The 11,583-nt window shown below is 52.2% G+C and overlaps 1 protein-coding gene across 1 annotated transcript; it reads right to left on the minus strand.

Moving 5' to 3' along the window:
- Window positions 1–4,962: 4,962 nt before the first annotated feature.
- On the minus strand, window positions 4,963–10,783 carry LOC120383605 (acetylcholinesterase-like). The gene is made up of 3 exons (XM_039501761.1): window positions 9,288–10,783; window positions 6,003–6,169; window positions 4,963–5,072 (listed from the first exon to the last, which is right to left on the minus strand). Exons 1-3 carry the CDS (start codon window positions 10,781–10,783, stop codon window positions 5,038–5,040), a joined length of 1,698 nt encoding a protein of 565 aa, XP_039357695.1. The 3' UTR covers window positions 4,963–5,037.
- Between the last annotated feature and the right edge of the window lie 800 nt (window positions 10,784–11,583).

Consider the following 11,583-nt stretch of genomic DNA (forward strand, 5'->3'; position numbering starts at 1 on the left):
CATGTATTCAATCAGCTGAAACTTACCCTTCCTACAGCACCCATACTGGTTCATCCCAACGTCTCAAAAGCTTTCATTGTAGAAGGATCCTGTGTCCAAACAAAGCACAAGTGGATTTCAGAGGAGGGGGAAGAATAGACCAGCTAAAAGTGGCATTTTGCCAGGAAAACAGGGTTCATACCTCACTGAGGAGAGAAAGTGCCAGGGGATGTACAATGACAGAGTGGGGCATTGGGGTCTGCAGTGGCTGCAAGGGGAGCACCCCCTAGTGAGCTCCCACCCCACTCCATGCAGCACAACAATCCCTAGCACCACACTGGGGCTTTCAAACCAGCCCTCACTGCTAGGGAAGACTGCCCCCTACTGAGATTTCCACCCTGCTCCCTGTATCACAGAGCCCCTTTATTCCTCATTGGAGTATCAGAATAAGCATTGTCTGTCAGGTGAGACCTCCCCTACCCTCCTGCCTGTAGCACCTGCTGACTTTCTGAGGTCTCGTTTAGACATCCTGCCCTTGCCAGAACCAGCTTTGCTTATGACAGCTGCTCCAGGTGAGATCCTGGCTCTGAGAACATGTGGTTGGGTCAAGATCATTACTGACAGCTCGGGCAATGTTCATTCCTCTTGGGGGATGGATTTGAAATTGCCCTAAGGGCCCTGGGTTCCTTCTCATACTCGCTTGCCAAGAGAGGTTTTGTTATTTTTAGTTGCCAACGTTGTCACAAGTTGATCACGACTGACCTAAGTTGGGAGAGTTACAGCAGAACACGGAGTGAATATTACTTAAGCTTGGCAGAACTCAACCTTTGTTCCTTTGTAATTTCGGTGGGTAATATCAATGTTCATTTTTAAGACTGGTTTTCAATGTTTATACATTTAAATGTTCACGGTTCTGTGAAATGATGGGGCTTGGGGGGCAGACAGTTATTTAATGACAGGTGAGATTCAAAAACTTAACATTTCAGAAGCTAATAAAACTCAAAAGATACAAAGTAAACAGCACGTTCCTTACTTCACCTATCGGTAAATCTCAATTATTATAGATGGAACTATTTTTTCATTCGGTTGTGCATGCACGGTGAAACCAATGTTTAGTAACATTTGCCAATATATTCTAATCCTTGAAAGCCTAATAACGCTGCAGTCGATTTAACACAGATATCTGGGGTAGCAACACGGAGGGGGAGTGATGCAGGGTGGGATTTAGGGGCAGCAGCAGAGTTGCTAAACGGGGGAGCACAGGGCTAGTATAGCAGAGGGCTGGAGGTCATGACTGAGGGGCACTAGCAGAGCTGTGGGAGAAGAGCCCAGGGCAGGGACAGCAGGGGGCTGTGGGTGGGGATTGAACATCATCAATAGAGCTGTGGGCAGTAGGGGTATCTTAGCATTGGGATAGCAGTGGGCTCCGGTTAAGGAATGAGTAGATGTCCGCTGGCATTTCCCCTGGGGCTAATTTCATTTATCCCCATCCTGTTTGCTCTCCTGTTGATCCAAACAAGCTGCTGGCGCTTTCCTTGTTGAGCATGGAAAAGTCAGAGTGAGCCGGAGTGGCATGTTAACCAATAAAATTGATGCAAAACCCAGCAGCTACTGATAGAGACACTAAAGAGCAATAGTTTAGCCATGAGAAGAGACGAATAACATGCTGTTCTTGACCCGTTCTGGGCCAGAACCATTTTAACACCAAAAAGACCCAGAGCACATGGTTCTGAAGCCACTCAGGCAACCAGAATGGCACACACAGCACAACTAACTGAGAACAACGCTACGCTACAGAAAACCTTTTCTAAGCACCTTCAATTGCTGGAATTCTGGGTTGAGATCCCAGTGCCTGATGGGGCAAAAATCATTGTTGCGGGTGGTTCTGGGTAAATGTCATCAGTCACTCCTTCCTCTGGGAAAGCAACGGCAGACAATCATTTCACGCCCTTTTTCCCTGGATTGCCCTGGCAGACGCCATAGCATGGCAACCATGGAGCCTGTTTTGCCTTTTGTCACTGTCACTGTATGTGTACTAGATGCCGCTGACGGAGGCGATACAGCAGCGCTACACAGCAGCATTCATTTGCTTTTGTATGATAGCAGAAACGGTTATTGGTCGTTCTGTACCGTCTGCTGCCATTGTAAATTGGCAATGAGATGACGGTTACCAGTCCTTCTGTACTGTACTGTCTGCTGCTGTCATAGGTGCCCCTGGTTGACGTCGGCCGGGGGCGCAAAAGACAAAAATGGGAATGACTCCCTGAGTCAATCTCTCCTTTATGGTATCTAAAAATAGAATCAGTCCTGCCTAGAATATGGGTCAAGTGTATTAGAGAACCAGTGTATCAGAGAACCAGAGAGCACAGCTGCTCTGTGTCAGATCCCGCAGAAATGATGAGCCGCATGCCATTCACAGGGGGTGCCCCTGCAACAACCCCACCTGTTGCTTCCCTCCTCCCCCAGCCTTCCTGGGCTACCGTTGCAGTGTTCCCCCATTTGTATGATGAAGTAATAAAGAATGCAGGAATAAGAAACAGTGACTTGTTAGTGAGATAAAATGAGGGGAAGGCAGCCTCCAGCTGCTATGATAGTCCAGACAGGACATTAAGCAGTGTGGGGGAGAGGAGCCCAGCATCCCGCTGCTATGATAGTCCAGGCAGTACAGAATCTTTTCTTTACACATGAAGGGCGGGGGCTGATGGAGTTCAGCCCCCAGTTGCTATGATGAAGACAGTTACCAGCCGTTCTGTACTATCTACTGGGAATGACCAGGAGTTTTTTACCCTGGCGCCCCTGGCCGACCTCACATGAGGTCAGCCAGGAGCACTCATGGGCTGATGATGAGGACGGATACCAGTCCTTCTGCACAGCACCGTCTGCCACAAGGCTGATGATGATGATGGATACCAGTCATATTGCACCATCAGCCACCAGGGAGGGGGAAAGAGGATGCTGCAATTCACTGCCGCAGCATCGCGTCTACCAGCAGCATTCAGTAGACATAGGGTGACATTTAAAAGAGTCAAGAGACGATTTTTTTCCCTTTTACTTCTGGGGGTGGGTGTGTGGAGGGTAAATTGATGAGCTATGCCCTGAACCACTGCGGACAATGTGTTTGACACTACAGCCATTGGGAGCTCAGCCAAGAATGCAAATACTTTTCGGAGACTGCAGGAACTGTGGGACAGCTTGAGTCCTCAGTCCCCCCTCCCTCCCTCCATGAGCGTCCATTTGATTCTTTGGCTTTCCGTTATGCTTGTCACACAGCAGTGTGCTGAGTCCCTGCTGGGGCCTCTGTCTGGAGATTTTTTAAAAATGCTTTGGAATTTCATCTTCTGTAACGGAGCTCTGATAGAACAGATTTGCCTGCCCATACAGCGATCACATCCGTACGGTCCATGCTGGAGCTCTTTTTGGATTTGGATTTCGGACTGCATCGCCACCCATGCTGATCAGAGCTCCACGCTGGGCAAACAGGAAATGATATTCAAAAGTTCGTGGGGCTTTTCCTGTCTACCTGGCCACTGCATCCGAGTTCAGACTGCTGTCCAGAGCGGTCACAGTGGTGCACTGTGGGATACCGCCCGGAGGCCAATACCGTCGATTTGCGGCCTAATCCAATATGGTAATACCGGTATTAGCGCTACTCCTCTTGTTAGGGAGGAGTAAAGAAACCGGTTTAAAGAGCCCTTCATATCGATATAAAGGGCCTCTTAGTGTGGACGGGTGTGGCGTTAAATCGCGTAGTGTAGACCAGGCCTATGAAAGGCATGCTGGCAGTCAGGATCTGGGGGGCTTGCCCTTCCAGGGGATGGCCGTTCTGCAAGAGTTGTGCCAATCTCATGTGCTCTAGGGGTCTGTGCCACCAGCCCTGGTTACTGGGACAATGATTAGGTGGTTGAACATGGGCCTTTCCCCTCTAGGGGATGCTGGATCTGAAGTGAGGAGGGGCGGGAACCAGCTGGTTCAGGGGATGGGGAAAGGGACATGGGGCCGTGATGCTCTCAAGGGCTCTGGTTCCAGATTTTGTCATTTCCATCAGTGCGCACTGAGTTGTGGAGGCTCAGCCGAACCCCGAGGTGGACCAGGGCCTCTGTCCCAAACCCCACCAGCCCCTGAGCAGGGAGGCTGAGGGCTGATTGGACCACAGAGTCCCTGCCCCTCAGAGGGGATCTGTGCAGGGCTGGGGGTCATGGGGAGAGGGTGCTGTGTGCATGTGGGGAACTCTCCCTATCCCTATCCCCACTTAGCCTCCTCCCCAGACCCTGCCAGCTGGCTGAGAAAAGATCTGTCTCTGTGGCTTGTATTGTATAATGGCCCACAAATATCATCAATAAACCACCGATTTCCTTAGACTCCCTGGTGTGTACGGTTCTTCCTCACAGTCCACTGAGCACCATCAAGGAGGGGCTTGGGGCTAGTGGGTTAGAGCACAGAGGGTGGGGGGTCAGGATTCCTGGGTTCTCTCCCAAGGACTGGGAGGGGAGTGGTCTCTAGCGGTTAGAGAAGAGGGGGGCTGGGAGTTAGGATTCCTGGGTGTTGTCCACTGTCTGGGGACGAGAAGGGGTCTAAAGGTTAGAGACGTGTGAGCTGGAAGTCAAGATGCCGGGTTCTATCTCAGAACTTGGAGGGGATTGGGGTCTAGTTGGTTAGACCGGGGAGGCTGGAGTCAGGACTCCTGGGTTCCATATCTTTGGGTGCAGTGTGATGTCTGCATTTTGTCATTTGCCTCTTCAAACACCAGAGCAGCATTTACCCCCTATGTAATCTTTGTTCCCCATTAACTCAACACAACTCCCATCGTGCCAACACTCTCTCTGTCTCCTGCTCAGGAGCAGCTGGTCAACCTCACACACCAGGGTTTTGTCTCCAGACTGAATATGCTTTAATGCACTGGGGATGGAGGAATTGCTGAGGGAGGGTCAATCCATGGATTCCCAGCTGGTTCATTAGCAGGATCCTCGTTAATGAATTGCAGGCACTAACAGGAACTGGAGGCTCTTGTCTGCAGGGAGGGTTCCCCCCCCCTTTAGGGGATTGTAATTGCTCAGCTCTTCATTCACGGCCCCCCAGGCTGGGCACGTCTGCTCCTGTGGGACACACAATGAGTGGGGTTAACAGCAGCGGGGATGAGTTCAGACTATGCGGGGGTTGGTCTACTTGTAAACAGGAGAGGAGACCTGCAGTGAAAACCAGGTGCTGCACAGGCTCAGTATGGGATGCTCACCCCTTATGATCAGTGATAATGTCTGTGCACTACGGGGCGCTTTTATGCAAAGAGTGGCATGGGGGGGGGGTCAGGCGAAGGCCGTCCCCCCACATTTAGTGCCATCCAGTGCTGTATTCTACCAGTAGGGGACGCTGTTCTGCTGGAGTTCCCGTGTTTCCCAGTGTCCGTTACCCCAGAGTCCAACATGCAAGGGTCTGTTCTGCCTCCCATAAGAGGGCCCCTGGCATACAGGATTCCCAGTGGCTATTGGATTCTCCTTGAATCCCCGTCTTACACAGTTACACAGCAGCAGCATCCCTCCCCAGAGCCAGCTGCACGTCATTCTTTCATTGCCGCCTTTCTCTTCTGTGTCATTACAGGCCACTTACCCTCAGCCCACAGTGTCCTTGATCCTTCCCTCAATCCCCACTCACCCTACTGGGAATCCCTCTGTCTGAGCTCATGCCTCCTCCCCTGAAATGGGAGCTACATGAGGAGACCTTGGAGAGGAAACATGGGTGTCATCCTCCGACCCAGAGGGGCTGAGCAACAGAAGATGGGGTAGAACCTGAGGCTGCCCCACAGCCGATGGGATCTGGAGTTCCCAGGATATGCAAGTTCTACCCCAGACAGGAGAATGGAGCATCTCTAGGAGACCAGAAGAGCCCATGGAAATGGGAATGTGAGCCTGGATCTTTTGCTTCTAGAGGGGAGCCTTCTCCAATCCAGCCCAAGGGTGGCTGAGAGGGGTGGGGAGAGACAGGGCCTTTCCCCTCTAGGGCCATCATCCTCTCATCCCGCTGATGCTCACCTGGGGCCTTTGGTTTCTCTGACAGCAGTGATGCCAAGAATTCACAGCGCGAGGCGGATGATGCCGTCTGAGGCTTGGGCGGCTTCAGGGCGATGCGCTCAAAGTTCTCCTTTGCGGGGTCGTATGCGGGCCACTGCTTCTCGCTGCCCTCCCCCACCATGGGTTTCCTGCATGGAAAATGAACATGCCCCACTGAGGTTAGTACTGTGGCTTGGTGGGGACAGGAATGTGCCCCAGCTGGTGTCTAACATCCCGGATGCAGGGGTGATTATGAGCCAACTTGAAAAGTTTGGCCTCTTTCCAAAATGGCTGCCATCCCATGTTGTTGCAAATGAGAGTGAAGCCAGAGGCTGCCCTCAGTTAAGAAGGGTGGTGCCTGCCAGTCTTTTCACATGGGGTGATGCTACAGGTTGCCCTTTATAAACATGGCCACTTTATTCCATTGTTCTCCATGAGATTGAAGCCACAGGCCGCCCTGAGTAATAATAGCTGCCATTGGGCTGAGACTCTTTGTAAAATGAGATTTCCCCTAGGGAAGATGGTCACTGTTTTCCATTGTTTGCAATGGGACTGAAGCCAGGCTTCCCTCAGAGAAGATGGGCATCCTTAGTGCTCACAGACAGGAAAGGCCAGTGTGGGGAGCAGAGCAACATGCGGGGTGAGGGGGGCATGGATAGGGAATGCAGGGGCATAGATAGGAGGATCTGAACTGGGAGGGAGTGTCAAGTTTTGCTCTTAATTAAGATGGCGTCTCTCACTTGTCCTTTCAACTAGGATGCTGCCTTTACAAAAAATGACCACCATATCTCACTGTGATCAAGGAGATTGAAGCCACCAGCTGCCCTGAGTCAGCTGCCATTTGCCTACGGCCCTTGCACATGGCAGCCAGGTTGTTCCTGGGAAAGATGGCCACCACTCGCCATTGTTCTTAAGGAGGCAGAAGCCACAGGCTGCCCTCAAGGAAGATGGCTACCTTTCCCCCTGGTTTCCAAAGGGACAGAAGCCAATGACTACCCTCCGGCCTGGTCTACACTAAGAACGGGGGTCGAACTAGGGTACGCAAATTCAGCTACGTGAATAGCATAGCTGAATTCGAAGTACCCTAGTTCGAAGTACTCACCCGTCCAGACGCCGCGGAACCGAACTCCGCAGCTCCAAGGTCGACTCCGCCACCGCCGTTTGCAGTGGTGGAGTACCAGAGTCAACGGGAGCGCTTCCAAGAAGTTGAACTCACCGCGTCGACCCGGCAGGTAAGTGTAGACTAGCCCTCAGTTAAGATGGCCTCCCTGAACATGAAGACGGGCAACTAGCAGGGATGTTGCCTGTAGGAATGATGTTGGAGGCAGCCAGCTGGTAGCTGTAATTTGCAGACCTCCCAGGTGCTCCATGCAGTGCCCAAAGCTGCACAGTCAGGGATTTCCCCATGTCTGTGTCCCATTGGTTGTGGGACTGCGGGGATGTGAACAGGGTATGTGTTCGAACACATGGGGGAGGGGCGAGAGAGTGGCCCTCCCTAGAGTCCAGGGCCAGAAGAGACTATTGTGATCATCTAGTATAACCTGCCGTATAATACAGGCCACAGTTGTTCCCCTTAACAGTTCCTAGAGTAGATCTTATATAAAAAGAGCCAAACTTAATTTTAAAATCATTAGTGATGGAGAATCTGCCATGACCCTTAGAAAATTGTTCCAATCATTAATTACTCTAACGGTCAAACATTTATACCTTATTTGAAGTCTGAATTTATCTTGCTTTGGCTCCCCACCTTTAGATCATGTCAGACCTTTCTCTGCTAGACTGAAGACCAGTTATTAAAGATTTGGTCCCCAAGTAGGTATTTATAGGCCCCTTAAACTTCTCTTAGCTAAGCTACATAGATTGAGATCCTTAAGTTTATCGCTATAAGGAAAGGTTTCTAACCCCTTAGACATTCTTGTGGCTCTTCTCTGAATAGGGTGACCAGATGTCCCGATATTTGCTTGTTTGTCCCGCGTCCCGATTGATGTTAGGTCGGGACACTGGACAAACAAGCAAAGGCTCCCGTGCACAGTCTCTCTCTCCCCTCCACCCTCCACCCATATCCCGATACTTCAGTTTTGACATCTGGTCACCCTATCTCTGGACCCTTTCCAATTTATCAACACCCTATAATTACCCAGGTGATCCCATTTAACCTTCTTATAAATTGGCATGACATTAGCTTTCTTCCAATCTTCTGGATCTTCCCCAGTGCGCCACAATATACTGAAAATCAGTGTTAACAGGCCAGTGAGTACCTCAGCCAGCTCTTTCAAAACATTTGGATATAAATTATCTGGACCTGTTGATTTAAAAATGTCTAACTTTAGTAGCTTCTGTTTAAAAGCTTCCAGAGATACTAGTGGAATGGAAAGAGTGTTATCATTACCATGGAATGAGACTACATTATTTGTGCATCATTTGTTTTTTCCCAGATTTATTTATTGAATGCTTCTGCCTTTTCTGCATTACCATTTCCATTTAGTAATGGACCAATTCTATTGTGAGGATTCTTTTTGTTCCTAATATCGTCAGAGAACTCCTTATTGTCCTAAATGCTGCTGGCTATAGAGTTCTCCATATGCTTCTTTGCTTCCCTTATCAATTTTCTACAATTCCTAATGTCTGATTTATACTCATTACTATAAATGTCTCCTTTCTTCCATTTGTGGTATATTATGTTTTTGTTTTTTCACAGCTGCCTTCCCTTCCCTAATCTGGGAAGAAATTAGCCCATGCTGGGTGATTAGGACCAGAATGGGGAATATTGAAGAGGGTTTTTTGGGGGGTTTGCTTGCTTATTTTTGTTGCAAGGGAGCAAGTCTTTTTATCTATGCTCTACCGTTTGCTACTGCAGGCTATATCGACATGATGAGCTGATGTAGCCATGCCTGTATAGTGTTTGTAGCATAAACCTCCCCTGAGTTTGTGTGGCAGGGCTGGGAAAGGGCAGGCAGAGCTCTGAGATCATTCACCACTAGCTGAAATCCTTGTTTCCTTGGGTGTGTTCGCAGGGCCAGTGACATACTGATGTGGGAAGAAGGGAATTATCCCTAATCTGGAAAGCTGAGATTTTACCTCCCTGAAATAAGTTCAGCTCTGGGTCAGGGGGTTCACCCAAATAGATTATCTGTTTTTCAGAGACCCCTTCTTTGCCATGGCTTTGAGCCGGGGGTTCCTGGATGTGGCGGACACGTGGCCAAAGAGTTACAGCTGCTCTCATGGTCTGGATCGGGGAGACAAGAGGATTGTGGGGGATTCCCTTACCCGCTCCAGGCGTACAACGCAGCGTAATACATCACTCTGTGGCTGAGCGCTACCTCAGCCTCTGTGTAATTGGATCCTACCACGGATGCCAGGGTCCCAAACTCGTAGGGAATCTCAGAGCCCGATGGCACCCCCATCCATTCAGGTATAGACAAGCCGCTGCTACGGTGGGCGAAGTGGTAGGTGTACACAGGATTTCCAGCCTCTGCCTCTTGCCTTGCCACCTCCAGTATCGGGCACACAACGACATAGTCACCAGCGATCTGTTCCATGGCCCATCGGTACCGTGCCTCTCCCTGCTCCTCCCCCTCCTGGATGTACCATTGTGCCATAGCTTGGATGGCCTCGTCTGGCACCCCTGGCACTATCAGCCTCACCACCTGCAGCAGCTCCTCCCAGCCGATGGAGCTGGCGTTTTCCAGGTTGAGACTAGAGGCAGCAAAGTATAATATGTAGGAGCCTTCGTTGGTGTTGAAACCAACCCCGACACGTATCCGCTGGCCGTGCTCAGCCTGCAGGAGTCTTGGTGGTGTATCAGGGAGGAAATCCCCATCTGGTGTCGGCACAAAGGGCAGCCTCAGTTGCTTCTTGTGGTTCAAGATGGAGAACTCGTGTTTGGAGAACTCACCGGGTTCCTTCCCCTGCAGGCAGCCCACCAGGGCTGTGCTGTTACCATCGGGGCAGCCCAGCAGCTGGCCCAGCCTCTGGCCTCTCTCCTGGGCCTCTTCAAGTGAAATCCAAGCCCAGGGTCCGTTCGGGGCTCCGCTCTGCAGCACAGCGCGAGTGAAGAGGGGCCGGCTCCCCGGGGAGAGGAGGTGAAAGCCGATTGACGCAGCCCCAGCGTCCTGGCCCAAAAGGAGGAAACGGGCTGGGTTCCCTCCGAAGGCGGCTGCATTGTCCTGCAGCCAGCGCAGTGCCAGGCGCTGGTCCCACAGGCCGGCGTTCCCTGGGGCAGCCGGGGGCAGAGACAGGAAACCCAACGCCCCCAGCCGGTAGTTCATGGAGGCCACGATCACGTTCTCAGTGGCGGCTAAGAAGCGCCCGTCATAGACATCGAGGGAGGCTGCCCCTGTGAAGAACCACCCACCGTGGATCCAGATGAAAATGGGGGCCGTCCCATTAGGCTGGGGATGGGGCACCCAGATGTTGAGAAAGAGGCAGTCCTCGGACTGTGGCATTTTGGGTGTCCAGACATCAGCCTGAGGGTAACCAGGGAGTGGAGGCTGGTGGCAGGTGTTGCCGAAGCCGGTGGTCTCCAGGACTTGGCTCCAGGGCTGGTGGGGAAGTGGTTTCTGGAAGCGCAAGGCCCCCACGGGGGGCTCGGCGTAGGGGATGCCCAGGAAGGCCGTCACTGTGCCGGAGCCGACCTGGAGGCGCTTGCCCCGGATGGGGCCGCTGGTGGTGAGCACCACAGTGCCATTGTCATTGGAACCAGAGCTGGGGCCCGTCAGGGAGAGGAGGAGCAGACAGGGGAGCATGGGGAAGAGTCCCAGCATCCTGGCAGCTGTAAGGGAAACCGCCCCAGAGGGAGTTATCGGGAACAGGATATGGGGTCATTCTCCTCTAGGGGGCTCTGGGTCCCATCTAGTCCCAGCCACCTAATTACAGCCATCAGAAGGGAGCTCCGTACTTCAGACTAGATCCCAGTTAGCAAATAGAGCCCCTTGGTGTGTACCACTCATTCTCTGACTCCCTGCTCAACTTCCAGATTGGCATCAACCATGACGCTAGCTCGGGGAGGGGAGTGGGCTCTAATGGGTTAGAGCGGGGAGGGGGGTGGGCTGGGAGTCTGGACTCCTGGGTTCTATTCTCAGGTCTGAGAATGGGGTCTGCGGAAAGGGTAGTACCGGAAGGGTGTGGAAGGTGGCCCGAAGTTAACAGATCCCGCCCCAGATAGGGGGGGGAAGGATGAGGAGGGAGAGGAAGGAAAAAGCAGCCAGAAGGAAAGCAGGCAGAGGAGGGAGGGGCTGCAAGGGGGGGGGGGGCGGGCGCACAGCGTGCGCCACGGGTCTCCTCCCCTCCGCCCGCAGCAGAAGGCAGGTGGGGGGGGGGTAGCGCGCGCCAAAATACGCGCCTGTGCTCGGCCCCCATGAAGCCGCCAGCTGATATCCCCCAGCGCCCTCGGACCAGGGGAGAGTATAGGCTGGCCCAAGATGGGTAATTACCTAGAGTGATCCCAATTCCAGCTGCTTTTCTACCTCATTCCCTCCCTTTGCCCCTCTGTCCCTAGCTTGCCAGTGGCACAGACTCACCTGCCCTTCTCCTTGGTGCAATTGCAGCGTTGTGGCTTTCTCTG

The sequence above is a fragment of the Mauremys reevesii genome, linkage group 15 (assembly GCF_016161935.1).
Source record: "Mauremys reevesii isolate NIE-2019 linkage group 15, ASM1616193v1, whole genome shotgun sequence".
Taxonomy (NCBI): Eukaryota; Metazoa; Chordata; order Testudines; family Geoemydidae; genus Mauremys; species Mauremys reevesii.